This window comes from Acomys minous, assembly GCF_964271855.1.
Source record: "Acomys minous genome assembly, chromosome: 1".
In the NCBI taxonomy this organism is placed as follows: Eukaryota; Metazoa; Chordata; class Mammalia; order Rodentia; family Muridae; genus Acomys; species Acomys minous.
Genome location: NC_140483.1, coordinates 22,383,839 through 22,410,744, shown reverse-complemented (window position 1 = coordinate 22,410,744; position 26,906 = coordinate 22,383,839). Strand labels below are relative to the sequence as shown.

General features: G+C 46.3%; 2 protein-coding genes across 14 annotated transcripts in view; one reads left to right on the top strand and one right to left on the bottom strand.

Moving 5' to 3' along the window:
• Positions 1-12,810: 12,810 nt before the first annotated feature.
• Positions 12,811-26,035, top strand: DEDD (death effector domain containing). 11 transcript variants are annotated; one of them, XM_084782557.1, is made up of 7 exons: positions 12,811-12,941; positions 14,805-14,837; positions 19,334-19,488; positions 22,123-22,511; positions 22,694-22,801; positions 23,953-24,099; positions 24,544-26,035. In XM_084782557.1, exons 4-7 carry the CDS (start codon positions 22,187-22,189, stop codon positions 24,918-24,920), a joined length of 957 nt encoding a protein of 318 aa, XP_084638683.1. In that variant the 5' UTR covers positions 12,811-12,941; positions 14,805-14,837; positions 19,334-19,488; positions 22,123-22,186; the 3' UTR covers positions 24,921-26,035. The 11 variants fall into 11 exon arrangements, with proteins under 11 accessions (XP_084638683.1, XP_084638676.1, XP_084638684.1 ...); XM_084782560.1 differs by lacking the exon at positions 12,811-12,941 and adding an exon at positions 13,014-13,101; XM_084782559.1 differs by lacking the exon at positions 12,811-12,941 and adding an exon at positions 13,295-14,095.
• Positions 25,941-26,906, bottom strand: part of NIT1 (nitrilase 1) — a 3,578-nt gene continuing 2,612 nt past the window's right edge. For all 3 annotated transcript variants that reach the window (XM_084782472.1, XM_084782471.1, XM_084782470.1), the window contains one exon: positions 25,941-26,477. In XM_084782472.1, the coding sequence (XP_084638598.1) occupies positions 26,211-26,477 (267 nt within the window). In that variant the 3' untranslated portion in view covers positions 25,941-26,210. The remainder of the gene's footprint in view (positions 26,478-26,906) is intronic.

The following is a 26,906-nucleotide window of genomic DNA, read 5'->3' as shown; positions in this document are numbered from 1 at the left end:
TGGTAGTGCACGCCTTTTAATCCCAGCACTTGGGAAGCAGAGGCAGGAGGATCACTGTGAGTTCGAGGCCAGCCTGGTCTACAAAGAGAGTCCAGGACAGCCAGAGCTGTTACACAGAGAAACCCTGTCTCAAAAAATAAAAAAAACACCACCACCAACAAAAATCGAACATTTGGGGCTAGAGAGATGGCTCAGTGGTAAGAGCACCGCCTGCTCTTCCAGGGGTCCTGAGTTCAATTCCCAGCAATCACATGGTGGCTCACAACTATCTGTAATGTGATCTCATGCCGTTTTCAGCAGATAAAGCATGCATATACAATAAATAAAATAAATAAATCTTTTAAAAAATTGATCGGGTTTTTTGTTGTTGTTGTTGTTGTTGTTGTTGTTGTTGTTGTTGTTGTTTTATTTTAAGACAGGGTTTCTCTGTGTACCCTTGGCTGTTGTCTGTCCTGGACTTGATTTGTAGACTGGGCTGGCCTCGAACTCACAGAGAACTGCTGCCTCTGCCTCCCTTGTACTGGGATTACAGGTGTGCATCACCATGCCCACTGAGATTTTGTTTTTAAAACACCTGTAAATATAAAGATTTATTTATTTAGTGTATATGAGTGCCCTGTCTGCATTTATACCGGCATGCCAGAAGAGGGCATCACATCCCATTACAGATGATTATGAATCAGCATGTGGTTGCTACTAATTGAACTCAGGACCTCTGGAAGAGCAGACAGTCTTTTTAATCTCTGAGCTATCTCTCCAGCCCAAAAGCATTATTATATTTCTGGATTTTTGTTTTTGGGTTTTTTTTTGGTTTTCAACATAGGGTTTCTCTGTGTAGCTTTGACTATCCTGGACTCATTTTGTAGAACAGGCTGGCCTGGAACTCACAGTGATCTGCCTGCCTCTGCCTCCTAAGTGCTGGGATTAAAGGCATGTGCCACCACTACCCAGCTATTTCTGTTTTTGTTGTTGTTGTTGTTTTGTTTTGTTGGTTTTTCGAGACAGGGTCTCTCTGTGTTAGCCTTGGCTGTCCTGGACTCACTTTGTAGACCAGGCTGGCCTCGAACTCACAGCGATCCGCCCGCCTCTGCCTCCCGAGTGCTGGGATTAAAGGCGTGCGCCACCACACCCGGCCCTCTATTTCTGTTTTTTAAAGAAACCAAAATTACTGACTTCTTACTACAAAGGTCTCTATGAACAACTGTCTTGCATCAGGGTCTGATGTGGCTTTGTTCACAGCTAAGACTAATTTTTAAAAAAACAAAATCAGTGAAGGCTTCTTCACAGCCTTGTATAGTCTTTGTAAATAAGGTTGACTTTTTTCTGGGCTCCTCAATTTTGTCCCAAGCTCCTAAAACCACTAAGCATCATTGTTCTATACGAACATTATCAGATTGAATTTGTTCTTGTACATCAGAGTGTGACCCTCCCTACCCTCTGAGGATCACTAGCTGATATTGGTCCAGGAGGGCAAATGGGAGCAAAGTTGGTAGATGGGGAGTTCAGAAGCACCTTGAGTACGGATGGAAGTGTCAGCACTCTAGGATCAGGTTCGGGGAGGCAGATCAATTTTACTCAGGGTGAACAAGGGTTATATAGAACTTTGGGGAGGGGGCAGAAACACCCAGGGTGGGCAAAGGTCATTGGCCAATGGGCCAGTGCCTTATATCTATCATTTCTGTAGGATGACATCCTGTCTCATCATAACCTTGTTTCGTACCATTAGCAGGTACACTGTATGGCTACTGGGAAAGGTTATGGTGATATTATAAGCCTGGGCTGCCCTCTCCCACTCTGGCAACGTGGTTGGTTCAAGATTGATCCTTTCTCTTGAAGTAGGTTGTTTCATGGCATTGTCCTGCTTTTTCAGCTTTTCTATGACCCAACTGCCCTTTGGTATAGTTTCTTTCTCTCTTTGCTTCTGTGAGAAACTCCTGCTCTCTTGCTCAGTTACCCGGACTGGTTTTTTGTTTTCTCTTTTCTGATGCTCCTAGCTTCCCAAGTGCTTCTATCTCCACCCTCAGCCTCTCCAGTTGCACTGCATATTCCACTACCCTTCCAGAAAAGAGAGAGTACAGTGACCCCCTTTTGTTACCCCAATTCCACCATTTTTTACCCCCTCAGGCCCCTCCATTTTTCACCCACACGTTTTCTAACTACTCAGCTAGTCTTTCAAACTTTTTGTTTTTTGAGACAGGGTTTCTCTGTGTAGTCTTGGCTGTCGTGAACTCCCTTTGTAGACCAGGCTGGGCTCGAACTCACATCAATCCACCCGCCGTTGCCTCCCAAGTGCTGGGATTAAAGGCTTGCACCACCACACCTGGCTCTTTCAACCTTTTTTTGTTTTTGTTTTTGTTTTTTGAGACAGGGTTTCTCTGTGTAGCCTTGACTGTCCTGGACTCACTTTGTAGACCAGGCTGGCCTGGAACTCACAGTGATCTGCCTGCCTCTGCCTCCTGAATGCTGGGATTAAAGGCGTGCGCCACCACGCCCAGCTAAGAATTGGGTTTTCTATGTACAATAATCAAATATCCTGAAAGACTGCAGTGACCTGGTGTTTGACTTATGTTGGATCCAAACAGATCCCATAACAGTACATATCCAGAACAGAATAGAAATTACTTTTTCATGGCTGAAGAGATGGGTCAGTGGTCAAGAGCACTGGCTGCTCTTCCAGAGGACCTGGGTTCAGTTCTCAGCACCCACATGGCGGCTGTTTGTAACTCCAGAATCCAATACCCTCACATAGATATACATGTAGACAAAATATAATGCACATAACATAAAATTGAAAAAATAGAAATTACTCTTTGTTTTGTTTAGTTTATTTTTGCTTGAATCAGCCTCAAGTGACCCAGGCTGGCCTGAAACTTACTATATAGCAGACAGTGACCTTGAACTCCTGATTTTTCTGCCTCAGCCTCTCAAGTGAAAGAATTATTCTCTAAATTCTATTGTATGACACTGCTTTAAGGTGGCATTGTTAAACCAGGTGTGGCGGCGCACGCCTGTAATCCCAGCACTTGGGAGGCATAGGCAGGCAGATCACTGCCTGGTGTACAAAGGGAGTCCAGGACAGTCAAGGATACACAAAGAGACCCTGTCTTGAAAAACAAAACAAAAAAGATGGCATTGTTAAACAGATTCTGTATTTTAAACTCAGTATACAGACCTTCATCTCATAACCGATCCTTGACAATATAAACATAATCTAATCCGATTGTGTTGGTCTACAGCCAAAGGTTTTTTTTTATCTAGCAGGCCTATAGACTGCCATTCTGCAGCCTTGCCTCAAGGTGGTGCTGTCGGCTTTACATCAGATTCCCCTGGCGGCTCTTTCGTCTGCATCAAAGGGTTTTCCTATCTCTTTTCTCTTTTTTATTTTTATTTTATTTTATTTTGGTTTTTTTGAGACAGGGTCTCTCTGTGTAGCCTTGGCTTTCCTGGACTCACTTTGTAGACCAGGCTGGCCTTGAACTCACAGCGATCCGCCTGCCTCTGCCTCCTGAGTGCTGGGATTAAAGGCGTGCGCCACCCTATCTCTTTTCTATTGCCTTCACTCTATCCGTTAAAATTTCAGTCGTTTCCTTCCCTGAGTCTGCTTTATTCTAATCTTTCTTTAATTTCTCTTTTACCTTTTCTTTCTTCCATTTTTAGACCAGGCTGGCCTTGAACTCAGAGATCTGCCTGCTTCTGTTTCCCCAAATGCTGGGATTACAGGTGTGCGCCACATGCTCAGCTTCTTTTAACACCTTCTAACTTAGTATCTTTTTCTTCATTTCATTTCCTGTAAGCCCTTTCCCATCCTCATGTGGTATATCTTACTTTTCTTTTATTAAAAATTGTTTCAGGCATATTCTTTTTATATTCCTTACACCTCACATCCTTCTGTCTGTTCAAGAACCAGTCTGCATCTTGTACCTTCGTGAATTCAGATGATGGTGACCATGTGCTCCACCTCATCCTCTGTGAGTTCTCCAGCTCTCTTGGTGAGGTCAGTGTCTGCTTTCCTCAACACCACATGAGCGTATCTCCGCCCCACACCCTCAATAGCAGTGATGGAAAAGGCTATTTTGCCACCCATTGATGTTGGTGTTAAGTACTCACAGAATGTGCTGGAACTTTTCTGGGATCACTAGAGACATGGCAGCAGCACAAGCAACAGTGTGTAGGCCTCCTGTCTGGAGTGATATTTTTGTGCACTGTGCAAGGAATGTCTCTGTATTATTCAAATGCTGATTTTTGTGCTGGCAGAGATTTGATTACAGGCTGGACTTTTGCTATTTTCATTATTATGAAGCATCTTCTGTCTTAGTATTTTGTAAATCTTGCTCTACATGACCTTCTGATTGGTTAAATAAAGAGCTGAATGGCCAATAGATGGGCAGGAGAGGAAGCAAGACTTCCAGAGGAAGGGGGGGGGGGGGACAGAGTCACCATCAGGGCAGGAATGAAGCAGGTGCCAGGACAAGACTAAGATGAACAGGTAATGGGCCACATGGCAGGACGCAGGCCAGGTCGGGTTAGAACAGCTGGGTATCTGCCCAGCTATACTGCCTAAACCTTATAATAAATATAAAGGAGCTGGAAATGGTGGGCACGTCTTTAATCCCAGTACTCAAGGAGGCAGAGGCAGGTCGATTGCTGTGAATCTGAGGCCAGTGCGGTTTACAAAGTGAATCTAGGACAGCCAAGGCTACACAGAGAAACCCTACCCACCAAAAAATAAACAAAAGTTTTTGTGTCATTATTCAGAGCAAGGGTGGACTTAGAAAAACACCACACTTACAAACTCTTTAAGAGCTTCACTTTATTATTTTCAAATTTTTTATTTGTGTCTGTCTGTACCCAGTTTCTTTTTTCTTTTTAAAAAAAGATCTTTATTTATTATGTATACAGTGCTCTGCCTACATGTACACCTGCAGGCCAAAAGAGGGCATCAAATCTATAGATGGTTGTGAGCCACCATGTGGTTGCTGGGAATTGAACTCAGGACCTCTGGAAGAACAGCCAAGGCTCTTAACCTCTGAGCCATCTCTCCAGCCTCAGTTTCTTTTCTTTCTTTAGCACCTAAACACATTTTCAAGCATACTTACCTGATTAGAGGTTCTTCTGTGCTTGGCTCTTTAGCTTTTCAGTTTGGGTTTCCAGTTTCTTCTGTGGCTTTTTAGTACATGGTGCTGGCTCCTGGCCCTGCCTTTCCACTCACAGGGAAGAGGTGTTCTGTAGGCATGCTTTTAAAGTCCATTGTATTTATTTATTAATTATGTATACAATGTCTGTTTGCACATACACCTGCAGGACAGAAGGCACCAGGTCTCATCATAGATGGTTGTGAGCCACTATGTGGTTGCTGGGAATCGAACTCAGAACCTTCGGAACAACAGTCAGTGCTCTTAACCTCTGAGCCATATTTCCAGCCTTTAAAGTCCATTTTTATTTTGGTTTCTTATATCTTTTTCTCCCTACTCCACCCCAATCCCTTCCCAAACACCAAGTAGGGGAGGAAGTTAGTAGGGAGAAGGGGGCGTAGTTTTCCTTAGCTACTTCCTGCATTTTGGGTCATCAGGTTCCTGTGGCAAGTCCAATCTTCATTTCGGGACATCTCCAGCTTCTTTTGGTCACACTAGGGCAACAGCAACCAGGAGCAGCAGGGGGTTAGGACCAGCAGCCTTCTCCTTTCTCAGAGCCTCCCCCCCCTTCTGGTATTTATTCCTAGGGGCAAAGACCACGCCCCTGCCCCTGCACAAGGCAGTTCCCAGCTGACAAAGATCACGTGCCCTTCTCATGAGGTAATTAGCTGTGGACAAACTGGAGCAGCTCCCACATCCCACACCTGGGATTAAAATAAAAACATGTCTACATATTAACCCAAAACTTCTACAACACAGTTCCGTTGCTCAGCTCCAGCTAGCAGCTGACTGGAAGTAACCTAGTTTATTCACTTTGCTGGTAGCTCATGGACTCTATGATCCAAGTCTGGCTGTAGCCACTGTCTGCCCACTCATGGAGCAGTAGATGCCCTTTAGGCTGGCATGCTCCTGCGACCCTCTGTCACCTTTGGCCTCCACCCATTCTGGGTCCCTTGGCAGCCAGCAGCTCCTGAGCAGTACCGGTCAGAAGGGCTAGTCGCCTTTCCAAGGCACCACAGGACAGGACAGGACAGGACAGGACAGGACAGGACAGGGCAGGGCCTGTCTGGCTGGGACTAAGCACTGAGGGTCCACTTCAATCTCTCCTGGAGGTGAAGGGACCTCTGCCTTTTGCTTGTCCCAGCTCCGGGCAGCATGTAGCTGCTAGGGAACCATCACTTCCCTGGCACCATTCTGCAGCTTCCTTGCCTGGCTTTCTGGTCCAGCTCCCATGCCCGGAACTTTTGGCCTGCTGCCTGAATCTAGTGTTCTAAGCTTGGATTTATGCCTACCACAGTGGGTGCCAATTAAAATGGGACTTTCTCTGGAGCACTAGCTCCCAAATAATGACACGGAGACCTTCTATTAATTATGAAAGCTCGCCCTGAGCTTCGGCTTGTTCCCAACCAGCTCTTATCTTAAATTAGCCCCCTTATATTAATCTATGTCCTGCCACGTGGCTTGCTACCTTTCTTCAGTTTCTCATGGCCCGGCGCCCTGTGTCTGGCTGGTGACGCTCCTGTGTCTGATTCTGTCCCCAAGTTCCAATCTCTTCTGGAAGTCCTGCCTTCCTCTCCTGCCTTTGCTATTGGCAGCTCCCCTCTTTACTAAACCAGTCAGAAGGTGCTGGACAGAATGTTTACAAAATATGATGCAGCCTGTACAATGCTCCTATGTTAGTACAGAAATCAGCATTTGAATAACTCAAAGACACAGTGCACAAAAAGATCACCCCATCAGCTATGATCCACCACACATGGATGCAGGAATTAGTGTACTCTTTTTTTTTTTTTTTTGGTTTTTCGAGACAGGGTTTCTCTGTGGAGCCTTGGCCATCCTGGACTCACTTTGTAGACCAGGCTAGCCTTGAACTCACAGCGATCTGCCTGCCTCTGCCTCCCGAGTGCTAGGATTAAAGGCGTGCGCCACCACGCCTGGCTGGAACTAGTGTACTCTTAAGAGTAGCAAGTACTCTCAAACGCTAAGCCATTTCTTCAGTTCCATAACCCCGCCCCCGCCACACATACATGTACACTCTCACAGACACATTTACTACACCAATTGGATTTCTTTTTCTTGTTCTTTTGAGACAGGGTTTCTTTGTGTAGACCAGGCTGACCTCGAACTCAAGAGATCTATCTGCCTACCTCTGCCTCCCCTGAGCTGGGATTAAAGGTGTGCAGCAGCTGTACTACTCGGCCTACCCACTGATTGATTGGTAAGGGCACTGACGTTCTCAGCAGCAGTGTATAAAGGTCTCTCTATTCTAGTCCTCATGAGCATTCGCCTTTTCCGTGCTAGGAATTGCAAGCACTACAACACTGAGCGGGTTTGTTGTTGTTTTGTTTCCTATTTTCTTTTCCTTTTCCCCTGAGACTGGGTTTCTCAGTGTAGCTCTGGCTGTCCTGGAACTTGTTCTGTAGATCAGGCTGGCCTCAACTCAGAGACCCACCTGTTTCTGCCTCCCAGTAAGGCCTGCGCCACCACTGCCTGACTACTGAATGTTTTATCCCCAGACCGTTTGTCAGTTTTCTGGTGAGTTATTTTACTTTGGGTAAGCTACTGAGAAAGGGTCATGCTAATTAATATGCAGCCCAGCTACCTGGGAGGCTCAGGTTACCTCTCGGTCTTCTTTTTCTTGCTATGTTTTGTTTGAGACAGCAGTTCTCCATGAAGCCCTGGATGTCCTATGTTTGTAAGACCCTGGTAACCCACCAGTCAAAAAAATAAAGACACTAAGACCTTTTATTATTTTAAAGCTTAGACCTTTAGCTGGGCACACTCTCATATAGCTCATCTAAGTTAACCCGACTTCCTAGCTCTTTCCCATCCACGGCTAGCTATACCTTCCAGGCCTGCAGTCAAGCCTGTTCTTTCTGTGATTCCTAGCAAAAAGTTCCTCCTCTTTCTTCTTCCCAGAGTCCCTTTCTCCCTACCAGGATCCTGTTCAATTCCTGCCTGAATATTGGCCATGAGCTTTTTATTAAAGCTAATCAGAGAAAGCCTTAGGTAGGTGCAGAAGGAGAGACACACATTCACACAGTGTACCTCAACATCTCCCCCTTTCAATCAAATAAATGGCCTTTTCACTAATATCAATACACTATATACAATAAGAACAATTATGAAAAATTGTGAAAAAAATTACATTAACAATGTCCAGTCTATTTGTACTTGGCCCAGATCCATTCTGATGTCAGCACATCTTTAACATATATAGGTTGACTCAAATCAGCAGTCCTTTCTAGAATCCAGTGGTTTTCAGCAGCTGTGCTGCCTGTTTCATTGACATTTTAAGAATTCAAAGTTGGGGCTGGAGAGATGGCTCAGTGGTTAAGAGCACTGCCTGTTCTTGCAAAGGACCTGCCCAGCACCCACACGGCAGCTCACAACTGTCTGTAACTCTAAGATCTGACACCCTCACACCAATGCACATAAATTAAAAAAAAAAAATCAAAGTTATCAAAGCATTATGTACTCTATCTCCAGAGGATCCCATAGCCCCTTCTGTTTAATGAGCATTTCTTTTATGCGGGAAGGACTGCAAGCTTTATCACAGGTAAAAGCAGTCTTGGCATACCATGGATACTCCCTGAGATTAACCTTGAGATAGACTGGGTGGAGCCCTCCTGGGCCTGGAATTCAGGAAGCAGACCTGGGGGCTCCACCTGGACTATTGTTGTTTCTAATCGACCCTTCATGGGAGAGGGAGACCGCCCCTTGCACATGATATACAGGCAGGCGGAGAGGACAGAGAGGAGCAGCAGGTTCAGACCGGGCTTGAGCGCTCATGGATTGGAAAGAGAATCAGCAAACAGGCCGGACCAGCGCACAGGCCAGAGACAACTAGGGTCCCGTCCCGTGGAATGGATGCTGGAAGGTTCATTCTTTTTTCCTTTCAACCTTTTTTCCCTCGTGTAAGCTAGTTGGGTTGTATAATAAAGTTTAATTGTTAAGACACAGAGCCAACCTATTTAAGGTATGGTTAGATCTTTCCACAATTGCTTGACTTGTAGGATTGTAAGGTATACTAGTAATGTGCTTTATCTTATAATATACTGGAACATTACAGTGAGCATTACTAAACATTGTAACTAGCTTCATGACAACCAAGATTAAACTATACAGGGTCCAAGCGCCTCCTGCTATAGGATTTTCAAGTTTTTAACATGGAAAATAGGAGCAGTGTAGATACCGTTTCAAGTGGTTGAGCTGGATCCCAAGAACCCTGTGACATTATTGTTATAAATGTTCCAGTATCCACTAAGCCTTCAATCTCAAGTCCATCCAATTGTAATTTTTATTTTGGTCTCTTATCATTTATAGCAGTTTGCCAAAATAAGTTTTCTGGTATCTTTTTTTCCCCCACAATTGCTAATGAATTATTCCCGATATTAGAAACACACACACAAATTCACACAAAAATCCAGCAAAGAAACAAGAACATTCTAAGTTCTGGGCCAGCTGTGTTATCTCATGCTGCAGCAGCAGGGCCTTGCCTGTTCTTTGGAATTTAGGTGTTACTGCAATGCATTGGCCAGTCCTTAGCAGAAACAGCTGATAGGCATCCCACAGCCAGAGAGCTGAGTGCCAGCTGCCATCCATCAGTTTCTGTTTTTCTATGGGGAAGAGCCTTTTTCTATTCTTACTGCTTGTAGCTTTGCATTCCACTTCTCAGTTCTCTCCTTTCCCAAGTCTGCTTTATCCTGAACTTCCTTAGCGAGGGCACAGAAAACAGTGAGCATTACTGAACATTGTAACTAGCTTCATGACAACCAAAATGAAACTATACAGGGTCCAAGCGCCTTCTGCTACAGGGTTTTCAAGTTTTTAGCCGGGAAAATATTCTTTTTAATCTTGCTAACTCCTTTGGAGACTTTACTGTTGCAGGATATCTGTGATCTCTGAGACTGTGAACTATAAAAATCTGTCTTCTCTTTAGTTGAGTCCTAACACACACCTTTTTTGGTTTTTCCAAGACAGGGTTTCTATGTGTACACCCTTGGCTCTCCTGGACTTACTTTGTAGACCAGGCTGGCCTTGAACTCACTGCGATCCGCCTGCCTCTGCCTCTCAAGTGCTGGGATTAAAGGCTCTAACACATACCTTTAGTCCAAGAACTTTTGGTTTATTGTGTACAGGTAGTTAAGGTGTGGTTCTGCCAGTTCTAACACACACCTTTAACCCAAGAGCTTTCTGTACACAGAATTTAATAAAGTTAACCTTAGGTCAAGAGGTGGAGCAAGAAACCAGCTGACAGGGATTAGAGTAGGAGGGACTTTGAATTGAGGGGTATTTAAGGCAGCTCTTGGGCTTTGAGCTCTTTAGCTCCTTGGCTCCTTAGTTTTTGGCGTTGTGAGCTTTGAGCTAGCAAGCCTTTGGCCTTGGAATTTTGGGCCTTTTCTTCCAACATTGTCAGCTGCGCGATTTCTTTGCCTCTCTGAGCTAGCAGGTTTTTTTTTACCCGAGCATCTGGCTCCTGAGTCTTTATTGGTAAAATAGAACAATCTGGGACTTTTCTTTTAAAACAACACCTTACCTTTTATGCACACTTAGAAAACACTTTTTACTCATTTCCCTTTTGCTTTCTTTCCTTTGAGATCTGGTGTCCTCTTCTGGCATGCAGCAGAACACTGTATATATATGATAAATAACTAAATCTTTTTTTAAAATTTATTTATTATTATGTATACAGAGCTCTGCCTGCATGTACACCTGCAGGCCAGAACAGGGCATCAGATCACATTATAGATGGTTGTGAGCTACCATGTGGTTGCTGGGAATTGAACTCAGGACCCCTGGAAGAACAGGCAATGAGTGCTCTTAACCACTGAGCCATCTCTCCAGCCCAATAACTAAATCTTTAAAAAAATTTTTCTTTAGAAATCTGACAGGCAGTTGGCTGCCTGGACAGTCATTCCAAATTTCTCTTTAACATTAGCACATCATCTTCAGCCTTCTGGCCCAGAACATCCGACAGACATTTGTGAAGCAAGAATTATGAAGGAAATTACTTTGTAGACCAGGCTGTCCTTGTCCTTTTTCAAAACAGAGTTTCTCTTGTCCTGGCTGTCCTGGACTCGCTTTGTAGAACAGGCTGGTCTCAAGCTCACAAAGATCGGCCTGCTCCTGCCTCCCCAGTGCTGGGATGTAAGGCATGCTCCACCCTACTGACCTGTCTTCTTCCACAAGCCAAATGACACATTTTAGTCCATATCTTACCTAATCTGTTACATTTAACAATTTTAACAAGTTTCCGTGATACTCGGGAGGCAGAGACAGGCGGATCACTGTGAGTTTGAGGCCAGGCTGGGCTACAAAGTTAGTCCGGGACAGGCAAGGTTACACAAAGAAACCCTGTCTCCAAAAACCAAACCAACCAACCAACCAACCAACCAAACAACTCCCCTCCCCCCAAAAAAGCAAACACACAAAAGTCTTTCTTGGTTTTAAAATCCACATTCGTTTGTAATCCCAGCACTCTGGGAGGCAGAAGCAAGATCTCTGAGTTCCAGGCCAGCCTGGTCTACAAAGTGAGTCCAGGACAGACAAAGCTACACAGAGACCTTGTCTCGAAAAATAAAACAAAACAAAACACATATCCCGAAGATCTCCCTTAAAACTAAAGTAGCCCAGTTATTCTAAATCAGAACATTCATATCTGCTTATTCTATGCCTCACCACCGTCTCTTCCTTAGCTTAATAATTCTTCTCTATTTTTGCAAACCATCCTTTACATGCAAGCAGTGAGCACTCTCCCTAGCCAGGCCCGTGGGTGGGGAATCCTAGTGGTATTCCTCGCTTAAATTAAGTCCAAAGCGATCTCCATCTCTACGGTTTGAGCAATCCTCCGGTCTCAGGCTCCAGACCTGCACTAACATGGCCAGAGCTGGCAAGCTGCGATCTTTCTATAATACAAATGTAACTGTTAGACCCTTAAAAGCCTCAACATTGCCCTTCGGATAAAATCACAAGGTCTTGCATCCCCGGCGCCCTCCCTATCATGTAGACCTTTTATTACCTTTTTCTTTAGCCACATCAGGTTGTTGGCAGCTCCAGACCATACGAGGGCCTCATCCCACCTCACCCCCCCAATTCAATTCCCAACAATCCTCCACGAGGTAGCTTAGACGGGAAGTGGGAGCTCAAAAGGAAAATAATGAAGGGATGAATTTCGAATCGGAGAAGCGCTGTAAGGTCCGGGTTTCAGAACATCTGGGTGACAGGAAGTTCAAAGCAAAGGTTATATCAGGATCTTGAACTTTCACCTTAGTTCACCAGGCAGTCCAACTCCGGTACTATTCCGCCCTCACGTATCATGGCTGCCAGTCCCACTTTCCCATTGGGCTATGAAGTCCGAAACCAGCCAGCTCTGGCGCCACCACGGATTGCACATTCAAGTGTGTTACACTCTCTCCACTTCTTAGAACCGCCCCGAAGCCGCCGTTAAGAAAACCCTGCGTTGCCAGCTTGCCCCAAAGCAAGATGGCCGCCAGTCTCCATTCTCTCTTCCCAATGTGAAGCTATCTATTCCCTGCTTAATGCCGCTGCCAGGCTGCCCTCACCTAGTATGGCTACTCCGCTCATGCCTCGTTATGGTCCCGAAGCCGACACTAACCGGCCAGGTTCCGGGAGGCGCTGTTCAGGATGCAGCCACCCCCGCCCGTCCCTCCCCTCCCCCACGCCCGCGGCGGCGGCGGCGGCGGCGGAGGCGGTGGCGGCTGGAGCCCGGATGCGGCGCCGGGTGACGGGCCCTGGAGAGAGCAGCGCGGATGGATCCAACATGGCGGCGCCGAAGCTGAGCCGAGAGTGAGGCGGCGGGGCGGCCGGAGTGGGGAGGGGGAGTCGAGTGGGACGGGGCGGGGCCGGGCGGGGCCGCGAAGGGCTTGGGGAAGGAAAGTGAAGGGGGAGGTGGTGGCGACGTCCAGCCTGAGAACCTCCAGAGAGGGAGGTGACGGGACGCTCCGAGGTGGGGGAGGGGAACAGCCGAGGGGGGCGTGCAGGGGAGATGGCAACTGTGGGAGAGGGCAGGGGTCGGGGCGCAGGAGTGGGGGCATGGGGAGGGGCGTAAACAAGGGCCCGGGCTGGGCCAGGCCAGGGGTATTAAAGAGGCCGAGGTAGGGAGTGGGGCTGCGATCCAGCGTTTCTGTGGGGTAGGAGCAGGAGGGAGAGGCTGAGGGTGTGAAGGGGCAGGGGGCTTGTGGCATGTGGTTGCAGGGAGGGCTGGGCTCCCGTGAGCGCGGTTGTGAGGACGTGTGTGTGTGTGTGTGTGTGTGTGTGTGTGTGTGTGTGTGTGTGTGGTGGGGGAGGATTGGACTTAAAGACGTTTTTGTGTGTGTGTGTGGTGTGTGAAGGGAGGTTTTGAAAGTGTTAAGATTGCAAGCGGAAGGGCCTAGGGGAGAATTTGGGTGGAAAGAGAGAGAAGGAGGGCTTGGGGAATGGAGAGAGCGTAGACGTGACGAGGTAACGTAGAAAGTGAGAGGCCGGGAGGAAAGTTTGGAAGGAGGGGAGCTAGGGCAGTGGAGTTGCACGGTGATAGAGGGTTTTTTTTTTGGGGGGGGGAGGGTTGGGGGTTTCCCTTTCCCCTGTGGAAGGGCGGCAGAGTTAAGCAGTATCAGTTGCAGCCAATTTTAATTGCCAGGCGCTTAGCTTTTAATAGGGTGGGAAGGGCGGAAAGGGATGGTGATGAGGGCTTGGAGAACCGGGGTTCGGCCGGATTGGCTTTCCAAAACACTCTCCTGCTTACTGTTTCCCTGGTTTCCCTGGTTACAAATAGGGAGATGAGTAAAGCACTTTTCTAGGGTTTTTGTTTGTTTGTTTGTTTTGGTTTTGGTTTTTTTGTTTGTTTGTTTTGCAATTAGCAATGCAAGATTTGGGGAAAGAGACATTACTGGAGCCTTGTATACCAAGGTGGAGGCTCTGGAAGGCTGAGGAGGAAATAGAAGAGACAGCCTGGCCTTTAGGTAATCAGGCTCATTAAAAATGCTTTCCTTTACAGACCGTTCTTTTGCTCTTCAAGGACTAGGAGGGGAGGAGGGGGGTCAATGTGCATATTTAGAAAAAAAAAACATTTCTTACTAAAGTGTGGACGTGTGATGCTGCCTTAGTGGCTAGTTTGTTTTCGTTGTGTGCTGAAGGAAAAGGTGAAGTTCCAATTTAATTCTGGTCTCAAGAGTTAAGGCAGGAGGAGGAGGAGGAGGAGGAGGTTTCTTTGGCTGTAACTTTTCCTTCTGGTTCCCCCTTAACATTCAGTTTTAAGAAAATAGATGCAAGAAGGAATTGAGGGAGCAGAAAGGAATTAATTGAGGGCGAAGTTGAGACGCTATCAGGGTGACGGTTTATTCCCAGAAGTTGTTCAGTTGGGAAGTTTCTTGTTATGAGCCATTGAGGCTGGAAATTCTTGGGGTTAATATTGTTGTGAATTGACAGAGAGGAACCTTGGGGAGTTTTGTATGTTTGAGTTGTCTTTAGCATGGAGTAGTTGGTCCTATGAAAGATTTTAAGCTTTGAAAGCCCCCCCTCTTTTTTTTTTTTTTTTGCCACTGCCACTGACTAACTGTGAGCCTTTGAAGTTTCAGAATAAAGCTTGAAGTTTTAATCTTTCTCCCCCCCCTTATTTGTTTTTTGTTTTTGTTTTTGTTTTTTTTCTGCTGGCTTTGAAACTTGTGCTAGGAAGAGCCCTGGGAAATTAAGCTTCTTACAAAGGTAAGTCCGACCGTTTTACTGTTTTCCAACAATGGAAATGGCATAAGCATTGGTGCAGGGCCTAATTGACAGGTAGATGCCAGGAAAAGTGACTCTCCCTCATTCATCTGGGTCCTTAAGGGTTGTTGCCGTCACCCCTCAGGTAATGGAGGAAGATGGGAGGAGGGGAAAGGGGCCAAGGCACCAGCTTTGGTGTGCTGTTGGCTAGCCATTGGCCAGCTCTGAGAGAAACATCTTTGACATGTGGGAAGCTGAGTTCTTGTACACTGGCTACAAAGTATTTCCACTGGAAGGTGGCTGGGGTACTTCAGTGAGAACGCTTTCCTTCTAGTTCGCTGTCTCTTCCAGCTGTTTCTGAGTTCTTGGGATTTTTTTTTTTTAAACATACTGTGTAATTCTGCCCTCCAGATATATTTGGTTACATTTTCCTAGTCCCACCATCAAGAAAGCGCTTCATGTACTCTTAACTGTCTTGAAGATTTTCCATGTAGTTTTCACTTCACAGTTCAAGCTGTCATCCTGTATAAAGACAGATTCTCACTATGTGGCCCTGGCTGGTCTATAATTTGCTCTGTAGACCAGGCTGGCCTTCAGCTCACAGAGATCCATCTGCCTCTGCCTCCCGAGAATGGGGATCAAAAGGGTATGCTACCATACCTGGCTGTGGTCGCTTATTTATTTACTTATTTGTTTGTTTTTAAGTTCTTCCACATGACTTTCTTCTAAGGGCTTCTGAGAGAGTCAGATATTTCTTTTTTTCTCATGTGAAAGTATAGATGTTTTTAGGAAGAGTCTAAACTACCATTTTCATCCCAGGATATTTCTTCTACACATTCTTTGCTTCTGGTAAGTCAGAGAACTTTAAAAAGTTAAAATTTGTCATTCTGGATGAGAGTCTAGACTGCTTGGGCATGGAAAGCCGAGAGAGACTAACCCGTCAGGAAGAAGCTGTCTAGGTGCAGAGACTCTTTATTGGCTGTTGGTTACTTCAGATCTCACTAAAGGAAAGCAAACTCCAACTCCAGGAAATTTACCAGAATCTAGACTTATTCTGTGCTAGAGATGTAGCTCAGTGGTAGAACATTTAACCTATTTTAAGCCCAAGGCCCTAGTATTGGAAATATAGCAAGGTCATTCAGTGGATCAGTATGCTTTACAGTTGTTGGGTTTTGTGTTTGTTTTGTTTTTAAATAGGGTCTCACTATGTAGACCAGGCTGGCTTTGAACTCAGAGATCCACCTGCCTCTGCCTCGCAGGCGCTGGGCTTAAAGGTGCGTGCCACCTTCCCCCCCCCCTTACGGCTGCTTTTGTCTCTTGGTATTCAGCAGTATTTGAGATACCAACACATGAGTTCTTTCCACTCTTCCGTTTGGAGGAGTGCGTGCCCGGCATCGCAGTATGGTCATCTAGGAGCTCTGTGTCTAGGCCGAGCTATCTGCCTCGCCACTGAAAGCTGAGTATAGCTTGGTTCAAGAGGAAGTTGGTGACATTCTTTTCATCCTGAAGTTAGCTTCTTAGACACCCTGGCTGGGTTGCTGAGTTAACGCACAGTCCTGGATGACAGTGAAGTGGAGAGAGCTCCTGCCAGCTTGCGCGCCCGCCTCTTGACATCACTCTGGGAGGCATGCCTTGGGAGATGCTGGCTTCACTGAACGGTGTACGTCTGATTAGTGACCTAACAAAGAAGCGCCTGCTACCTGGTCTTGTTTTAGGACTTTGTAAATGGCGCTGAGGCTAACAGTCAGGATCATTTGCATGTCTTGTAGAAGATGGCATTTTTCTTATTCCCACAAAACTCCAGATTGAACTAGGTCAAAGTAGACCTCCCAGGATGGACCAGAAGGGAGTCTGTCTGCCCGCTGCTATTTACCTGAATGGCAACTGCAGGTGACGGAGGAGGCGTTGCTGAGGTGGGATGAAACTTCTTTGTGCTAGTTGGCTTTATGAGCTAAGTGAGCCTATGTCTGTCTGACTAGCCTTCCTTTTCTTCTGGAATATTATTGGATTGTTTGGGGTTGAAGAAACCTAACAGCTTCTTTCTGTAGATCTAATAAGGAGAGCAGCATCCTTTTATCCCTTGATCATTTTTCAACCTTAGTACTGTAGACATTTTGCTCCAGATATATTTTTATTGTTAGTAATTGTCCCGTGATTTATAGGATGTGTGACAGTACCTTGGCCATATTAGATGCTGGTAGTGTAACTCTCCACAAAGCTTGACAATCAGAACTGTCCAGGCATTGCCAAATGTTCCAAACTGGCCCCGGCAGGGCCAATTGCTCCTGGTTGGAAACCTCTAACTTAGAAGCTCTGATAATCCCTAGTGCCTTGGATGCTTTAGCCTGGGGTCTAGGACTTCAAGGTGATGCTTTCCCTCCCTGTCAAGTGAAGGGAGCTAATTCTCAGAGGATTGAAAGCTATTGTAGAATTACATTGATTATATAATTAGAACTCTAGTGTTTTCCCTTATTTTGCCTCATTTTCTAGGGACAGAATATGTGAGGGATGGTTGTTTTCTTAATTGCTTGGGTTTAAGGACACTTTAAATTCAGGAAACCAGGCAACAACCTGCTCTTCAGTGGGTTGGATGTGAAGCCTCCCATCTGTTTTCTCTGGGGTCCTGATAATCAGCAGCTGGCCAAAGGGAACAGGTGGGGTAGGGACCATGGGACAGTTTCAGGGCCTCTAAGGAAGCTCAGTTTTCCCCCGCTGCTGACTCAAGTAAGAAGTTAACTTTTCCTCAGCAACCCCATTTGTGCTGAACGGGCAGCAGGTGAAATGAGCGGAAGACAAGGAAACGCAGTCTCTGTAGCTGAATGAGGAGTGTCTCCTCTGTTTCCCATACTTTCCGGTGGGGTACCCGGGCTTTCAAGATTACATGTTCAGTTTTTACTTGGAATTCTCTTTTTCCCCCCAAAGGAGAATTGAAGAGTCTCTCTACACTTTCCTTGTTGGCTTACTGAGGGGGAAAGGGCCAGGTGCTATTGCTTTTCAGCTAAGTCATCAACAGCTCTTCTGCAGTAGTTTGGGACACTGTTCTTCTCTTTCTGGTGCTAGACATGGAATCCAAGGCCTCAGAGTGCTGAGCATCACTCTCCCTGAGTTATAGCCAGAGCATCTCATTTTCTGTCTTACAGCTTAGTCAGTGTCTTCATGTGTAAAATGGTGAGAACACCATCTTGTTGAATAGGGTGCTTGGTGTGGGTTGTTGTCTGTGGTATGGAGACAGCTCTGGCTGGCCAGATTATGTGCATGGTTACTGAATATCGAAGGTGTTCGTGTGTACTGAGACAGGGTTCACTACATAACTCAGACTGGCCTTGAATTTGTTCTGTGCCTCAGCTTTCCTAAGTCTGGGATTATAGGCATGCACACGTACTACCATGCCTGGTTTACATGTGGCTTTTTGGTGGGGTCCTCTCTTGGACTTTGATAGGTTTGTTTTTTAACTGGTGTTGCTCATATTGACCTGTTAGAAATTAAGTTAAGCTCTCAACACAGGTTGCTTCTCCTACTGCTGTCTATTACTAGGCATGAGGAATATAAAGATGGCTTTGATTTAGCCCCACTCCATGAATTGTGTAGGATCTAAATAATTTTAGCACAGTGATATAAAGGAGACATTCAATGTTCCATAAAAGCACAAAAGAGGACCATTTAAGTCAGCGTTGGGGGTATAAATGTAGCATCTGAGTTGACTTTTTTTTCCTTAGATAGGCTTAGTAACTGGCCTCAAATTCATGGAGATGGCTGAGTGTGGTGGTGTACTCGGGAGGCAGAGGCAGGCGGATCGCTGTGAGTTCAAGGCCAGCCTGGTCTACAAAGTGAGTCCAGGACAGCCAAGGCTACACAGAGAAACCCTGTCTCTAAACCAAACAAACCAAAACAACGACAACAAAATCTTAGAGATCTGCTTTCCTCTGCCTTTGCATAGCTGGGATAAAAGGCATGAAGCCATCATGCCCAGCTGAATTGACCCCACCCCCCACCCCCTTTTGGTTTTTTGAGATAGGGTTTCTTTGTGTAGTCCTGCTATCCTGGTACTCTCTCTGTACATGAGGCTGGCCTTGAACTCAGGAGCTGGGATTAAAGGTGTGCACTAGCATTGCCTGGCAGGAGTTGACTCTTACGAGTTAGTCATCTGAAAAAGAGGGTTTTCAGGCAAAGAGAATAGCCAGAAGAAAAAGATGGAGGTCCCTGTCTCGAAAAACAAAAAACAAACAAACAAAAAGATGGAGGAATGAAGGAATTACATAACATGTAAACTATAAACAAACGGGTAGTGTTGGAAAACTAATGGCTGATTAAAAACTAGGTTGTGTGGTAGATAAATAGTCTGGACAAACAATATAAAGAATTTGAAGTTTTCTTAAGGGAAAGAGAAGGATTTCTCCTCCCTTGCATCCTCAACTCAGTTTCTTTATTTTCAATGTTAGTTAAGTGTGGGGGATGGTTTTCTGTTGGCTAAGACTGATGACACACACCTTTTATCCCAGCACTCAGGAGTTAGAGACAGGCCTGGTTTACATAGAGTCCCAGGACAGCCAGGGATACATGGAGAGACTGCCTCAAAAAAACCACTACTTCTCCTCACCCCCAAATACTGATGGTGGTAATACATGCCTGTAATCCTAGCATTCAGGAGACTCAGGTAGGATGGCCAAAAGCTCAGTGGATGTTGGGGGATGGTCAGATGGATTTTGATGCTAATTTCTGCTTGCTGTCTGTGTGACCCACCTTTTGCTTAATAAAAAGCCATCCCACCTGGGCAGGGCAGGAGATAGGTGGGGCTTAGAAAGAAAGGAATTCTGGGAGGGAGAGACTTCCAGGAGGGAAAGAAAAGAGACCTAAAGTAAAGAGAAAAAGGCTGCCATGGGATAATTGAAAGAAAAATACATGGGTGGTGGCATGGATGGAGAATCCAACCAGATAAAAAACCATAAACAAATATATGAGATTATGGATGGAAAGTAACTTGATAAAAGTTATTAAAAACAGATGGCATGGGATTGAGACAGGGATCCCATGCCTGTCCCACTATGGGAGGTAGTTAAAGGATTGATATCTGCCCTGCCCCAGGTTAACTAAGGCTATCTTAAAATATAACAAATGTCTGTGTCTTGATTAATCACTAGCTGGGCCTACAGATAATACAGGTAATACAGATAATTTTTAAAAACAATACCCACCCCCAAATATTGATGCCTGTAATCCTAGCATTCAGGAGACTCAGGTAGGATGATTGAAAACTCAAATGCCGGGGCTGGAGAGAGGCTCAGAGGTTAAGTGCACTGCCTGTTCTTCCAGAGGTCCTGAGTTCAATTCCCAGCAACTACATGGTGGCTCACAACCATCTAGAATGTGATCTGATGCCCTCTTCTGGCCTGCAGTTGAACATGCAGACAGGGCACTCCTTTAATCAGTGGTGCATGCCTTTAATTGCAGCACTCCAGAGGCAGAGGCAGGCAGATCTCTGTGAGTACGAGGCCAGCCTAGTTTACAAAGTGAGTCTATCAGCCAAGGATATACAGAGAAACTGTCTGGAAAAAAAAAAAGAGCCATTCTGGGCTACACCTTGAGATCCTGTGTCAAAGAAGGAAAAGGTAAGCAGAGCAGTGGTGGTGCACTAGGGAGGTAGAGGCAGGCAGATCTCTGAGGCCAGCCTGGACTTAGTCTAGGATAGCCAGATTTACATAGTGAGACCATGTCTCAAAAAAAAAAAAAAAGAAAGAAAGAAAGAAAGAAATGAACTGCATAGGGGAGAGAAAACAGCTGGATGTAGTGGTGCACACCTGTAATGGCAGAACGCTTAAGAGGCATAGGCAGGAGGGTCCCTGTGAGTTTGAGGCCAGCCTGTTATACAAAGTAAGTTCAGACCAGCAAGGCTACACAGAGAAACCCTGTCTTGAAAAAACAAAACAAACAAAGAGCCTGGGTGTGGTGGCACACCCCTTTAATCCCAGCACTTGGGAGGCAGAGGCAGGTGGATTGCTGTGAGTTGAAGGACAGCCTGATCTACAAAGACAGTCTTGGACAGCCAGAGCGGTTACACAGAGAAAACCTGTTTCAAAAACAAACAAACAAACAAACAAAAACACCAAACCAAAACAAAAAACTGAACCAGAGTTTCGTGTAGCCCAGGCTGGCCTTGACCTTGCTCTCTACCTAAGGATGGCCTTGAATTTGCGCTCCTCCTGCCTCCACCCCTCAAGTGCCAGGATTATAGGCGTGCTTCACCACAAGGGTTCGCTGTGGGTTTTGAGGTAGTATCTACCTATATATTTCTGACTGGACCGCAACTTGCTGTGCAGACCAGAATGGCTTCAAACTTAGGGTAATCCTCCTGCCTCTGGCTCCTACGTGCTGTAATTAGAGTTGTGTATGCACTTGCCTAGCTGCAATGGAAACGTTTGAACTATGCAGTACTAAAGTCACACAAAGCATTCTCACTCCTGTAATTGACTGTATCCTTCCTGTAGAGGCTGGACTTGGGCATCTGTTGAATCTGAGGAGCTGTAGGACTTTGTTGTTGTTGTTGAGACAGGCTCTCTATGTAGCCCTGCAGCGGGTCCTGGAACTCTACTTGTCCCTGCCTCCTGAGTGCTGAGATGAAAGGCATGTGCCACCGTATCCAGCATGGGGTTATTCTTTGTATAATAGCCCTGGCCTCACAGAGATCCACCTGCCTCTGATTCCCTGAGTGCTGGGATGAAAGGCATGTGCCACCATGTCCAGCTCGGTTATTCTTTTTAATAAACACTTTATGATATATTTTTTTGAATTTTAAAAAAGATATATTTATGATTTATACAGTATTCTGCCTGCACGTGTGCTGGCATGCCAGAAGAGGGCACCAGATCTCATTATAATGGTTGTGAGCCACAATGTGGTTGCTGGGAATTGAACTCAGGACCTTTGTGGGGTTTTTTTGTTTGTTTTGTTTTGCTTTTTTGGTTTCTTCAAGACATGGTTTCTCTATATAGCCCTGGCTGTCCTGGACTCACTTTGTAGACCAGGCTGGTCTCAAACTCACAGCGATCCACCTGCCTCTGCCTCCCAAGTGCTGGGATTCAAGGCGTTTGCCACCATACCCGGCTTAACTCAGGACCTTTGGAAGAACAGACAGTGTTCTTAACCTCTGAGCCATCTCTCCAGCCTCTGCTTTATGATATTTAATAAGCCATTTTAAGCAGTGTGTTGTGTTAGTAGCATGTTAAGACAATACAGATAAATAAGATTAGTTACTACCAGTGCCTAGCTCACCAGTTCTTGTCCTGTCTTATAGGACACTGGAGATTGCAGCTGCTGAGCAGAGATTCGGGAAGGCACTCTATCCCTGAGCCTCTAGCATGGCGGGCCTAAAGCGGCGGGCAAGCCAGGTGTGGCCTGAAGAGAACGGTGAGCAAGAACACGGGCTCTACAGCCTCCACCGCATGTTTGACATCGTGGGCACCCACCTAACATACAGAGATGTTCGAGTGCTTTCCTTCCTGTTTGTTGATGTTATCGATGACCATGAACGTGGACTCATCCGAAATGGACGTGACTTCTTCTTGGCGCTAGAGCGCCAGGGCCGCTGTGATGAGACTAACTTTCGCCAGGTGCTGCAGCTGCTGCGCATCATCACCCGCCATGACTTGCTGCCCTACGTTACTCTCAAGAAGAGACGGGCCGGTGAGGGCTTGTGGGGTGTGGGAGCACTTGAGTAATAGGACTTGTGGGAGGCCAGGAGTGAGTAGCACAGGAGTCTAAAGGGGAGATGGTCTTGACCTGGGGAGGACCTAGGAGAATAACCTGTGAGACCGTTGGGAGGAGACGTGTGCATTTTTCTTGAGTAACTCCTCTTCCTCCTGCAGTGTGCCCTGATCTTGTAGACAAGTATCTGGAGGAGACATCAATTCGCTATGTGACCCCCAGAGCCCTCAGTGATCCAGAACCGAGGCCTCCCCAGCCCTCTAAAACAGGTGAGATGATATTACTCGCAATGTTCATGAGCCTGGCTGGGCCGGCATCAGTGAAAGGGCCCGGTCCCTCCACACCTACCCCATTCGACTCTCAGAGGCTGGGGAGATGGCTCACTCTGCAAAGCGCCTGCCTGCTGCCCAGGAATGAAGACCTGAGCTCAGATGCCCAGTGCCCACGTGAAAAAAGCTGGGTAATAAAAGTGTAGTTTCAGTGCTGCAGGGGAGCGACAGGTGGTTCCGGGATCTCATACAGCCAGTCAGCCTCAGCACAGTGGTGAGCTCAAGGCTCTGTGATAGACCTTGTCTAAAAAACGGTGGGGAGGGGATTGAGGAAGACACCTAGTGTTGACCTTTGGCCTTCACATGCAGGCACACACACATATGAACACATCTTTGGGAACATGTACACACACAAGTCAAGTGAAGTATGCTTTGTCTAGTGTTTGCAGTCACACCAGGTCCTTTTAGGTCATTTTTAAGTGTATGAGTGTATCATCTGTATGTGTGTTGAGCCATCTCTCCAGCCCCTTGGACAGTTTTCTAATTATTTTTATGTATATGAGATGAGTGTTTGCATGCATATTTGTGTGTGTGTGTGTGTCACGTGTGTGCCTGATACCTGCAGAGGTCAGAAAAGCTTGTCAGATCCCCTCAAACTGGAGCTAGAGATGGTTGTGAGCCATCGGTAGGTACTGGAAACTGAGCCTGGGCCTCTGTAAGAGCTACATGCTCTTAACCACTGAGCTATCTCTCCAGCTCCAACTTTTTATTTTTATTTTTTATTTTTTTTGAGATTTCCTATTAGTTCAGGTAGGTATAGAACTCTTTAATCCTGGTTGGCCTTAGACTTCCTTTTTGTTTTTAATTGTTTTTGTTTTTTTCTTTCTTTTCAATTTTCTTTTTTCTTTTTTTTCAAGACAGGGTTTCTCTGTGTAGCCTTGGCTGTTCTAGACTCCGTTTGTAGACCAGGCTGGCCTGGAACTCAGCGATCTGCCTGCCTCTGCCTCCCGAGTGCTGGGATTAAAGGCGTGCGCCACCAGCCTGGCCCTGATACTTTTATTATCAAATCTAAATGAGTCCTTTGCATCTTTCAAGTAAAGTATTTGAAGTTGTGCTTTCAAACCCTGTGTTTTCCCTTTACTTTCTGTCAGTGCCTCCCCACTACCCTGTGGTGTGCTGTCCCACATCGCGTTCTCAGATGTGTGGTAAGAGGCCAGCGCGAGGCAGAGCTGCAGTTGGGAGCCAGCGAAAACGCCGGAAGTCAGTGACACCAGATCCCAAGGAAAAGCAGACGTGTGGTAAGGAAATTCAAGGATTTTAGAGATGTAGATTTGGGGGGAAAATACAAAGAACTCCTGGAATAATGGGCAGTCTGTAGTTCAGTTAAAGGGAACCTTTGGTTGCTGTTGCAGGTTGGGTTTAGTTTTCACAAGAACTGTTATCTGTTTGGCAATGGTATATTACAATTCTTTTTTAGTTTTATTAAGTCAAAGGAATGCCAGTATGACATCCTTATTATAGGATGACCCATGTCAAGATAGAGAATTAAAAGAAGCTTTTGCAACGTTTTAATAAACAGCAGGAGTGAGCTGAGCCTGTTCACTGTAGGGAGGCTCTAGCTGGGGCAGACAGAAGCTGCAGGGGCACAGTGGAGAAGAGGCCTCTGCTGGGCTGGGCTTGCTTTTCTAGCTTTGGTTGTAAACAGTCTTTATTATAAGCTATTCTCCTTAAATCTCTCCCAGACATCAGGCTGCGAGTTCGGGCGGAGTACTGCCAGCACGAGACTGCTCTGCAAGGCAACGTCTTCTCCAATAAGCAGGACCCACTTGAGCGCCAGTTTGAGCGCTTTAACCAGGCCAACACTATCCTCAAGTCCCGGGACCTGGGCTCCATCATCTGCGACATCAAGTTCTCTGAGCTCACCTACCTCGATGCATTCTGGCGCGACTACATCAATGGCTCCTTATTAGAGGCACTGAAAGGCGTCTTCATTACAGACTCTCTCAAGCAGGCTGTGGGCCATGAAGCCATCAAGCTGCTGGTGAACGTGGATGAGGAGGACTATGAGCTGGGCCGACAGAAACTCCTGAGGAACTTGATGCTGCAAGCATTACCCTGACCTTTCCCCTTCTCACCTTTCTGGGGACTGTTGGCTCTGTCACCTCTGGAGCTGACCTGGGGTTTGTTCTCTGCCCTTCCAACCAATCACACCGCCTTTTTTTTTTTTTTTAAAGGAAAGTGGAAGTGGTGTTCCCTACCCCTCCCTGCACCCATGTGCCTGGGCTTCCCCTCTGTTTCCTGTTGCCACTCACCCCCTCATGTGTGTCTACAGCCACCTTACCACTGAGCCGTAAGACAAGTGTATAGGGACGGAGTCTATAGCCTTGTAAGGGACTGAACATTGCTTTCAGGTGCATTGAGGGGTAATCAATACTTATGGCTTTATGAGGGCTCTTAAATTTTGTCTGAAAAACCAAAGGGCTGTGAGTAAAGGAGCTATGTGGAAGGTGGGACTCGGAAGTGTATTTTGGAAATTAATTACCACCTTCTTCCAAATTATAGAATTTTTTAAAAACAAAGAAGCTGTGGCCCTTTCCACTGTCTCCTGGCCTCTGGTGCTGCTGCTCCTCTCTGCCTTTCTGTCATTCCACAGCTTGAACCTGCTGCCTGGTGTGGCTCCCTCCTTTTCCCCCTTGTCAGATGCTCTCCAACAGTCAGAGAGGATTGGGCCAGCCTGGTTACCTTCCCAACTGTGATGTGTGTGTGGACACCAATACACGGGATGGGCGGAACAGAGCCTGTTGGTTAAAAAGCACTTTCTCTGAAAGGAGAAGGGAGCAGTGTGACGTTTTCCCTCCATTTTCCAGTGAAAATGACACTCACTCTTCTCTACCCCATGCCCCTTTTCTCTTGTTTCCTTCTGACTTGAGAGAAAGTGTTGCGTCCCAACCCCTCCTCCTGCCCCTCTGCCTTTCTTCTTCCTCCCTCACTTTGGAGAAGGGGGTCAGTACACACACTGAGCACTGCACTCTTAGGTAGGGAGGCGTTTTTGAGCCAGGAGGCTTAAAAGTGGAGCCTAGTCGAGCAGGTACCATACCACTTCCCCTCCCAACCCATAAAGGAGATGTCCACACAGACATTATGATTATTATTATTTTTTTTCAATGCCAGTGCTGCTCAGCCCTCAGCATAACTTCAGTTTTCATGAAATAAACAGTTGATTATATAAAATTTCACTTTTCTGAAACTGAAATTAGAGGTCAGGTCAAAGTCTCTTCTTCCCCATGAACCTGAGCCAGTGTACCATTTAAAGTTCTGCAAGTAAAGGGAACTGTGCTTGGGTCCGGCCTACAAGTCACAGCATCGCCTCACAGTGTTTGTGTGTCTCAACCAACAGAAGGCAAAAGCCTTAAGACAGTGGTTGACCCAGATTGCCATAGAGGTCAGGTCTGCGATGCTGGAACACTGGCAGATGTTGGCGCATCTGCTGCAGAAAGTGGAGATCAATCCGGGCAAGGCAGAGGCCTGGTCCCTCAGAGCAGCGGGCCACCACTGTACCCCAGGGGTCTACCACCATGCTGTGGCCGTAACTTGCTCTTGTCTCGTGGTGCCGTCCACACTGTGCTGCCGCTATCACATAGCACTGAGATTCGATGGCCCGGGCCCGCAGCAACACCTGAAGGTGAGAAGTGTGTCCGCTCAAATACATATAGCGATTAGTAGGCAGGTGACAAGTGGGCACCACAGGCCAATCTACACAGTGCCCACTGGTGAAGTGGGAAGAACAGGGAAGGAGAATAAGCTTTGGTTGTTTTGTATTTTTTTAGATAAGATCTCGCTATGTAACCTAGCTGTCCTGGAATCCACAGAGATCTGCCTGCCCCTGCCTTACAAGTGCTGGGATAAAAGGCATGTACCCCCATAACCCACTATTTCTGTTATTGGTTGCTTGCCTTTTTAAAATTTTTCTGTGTAGCTTTGCCTGTTCTGGACTCGCTTTGTAGACCAGGCTGGCCTCAAACTCACAGCGATCCGCTAGCCTCTGCCTCCCGAGTGCTGGGATTAAAGGCTGCTTGCCTTTTTTTTTTTTTGGACAGGATTTCTC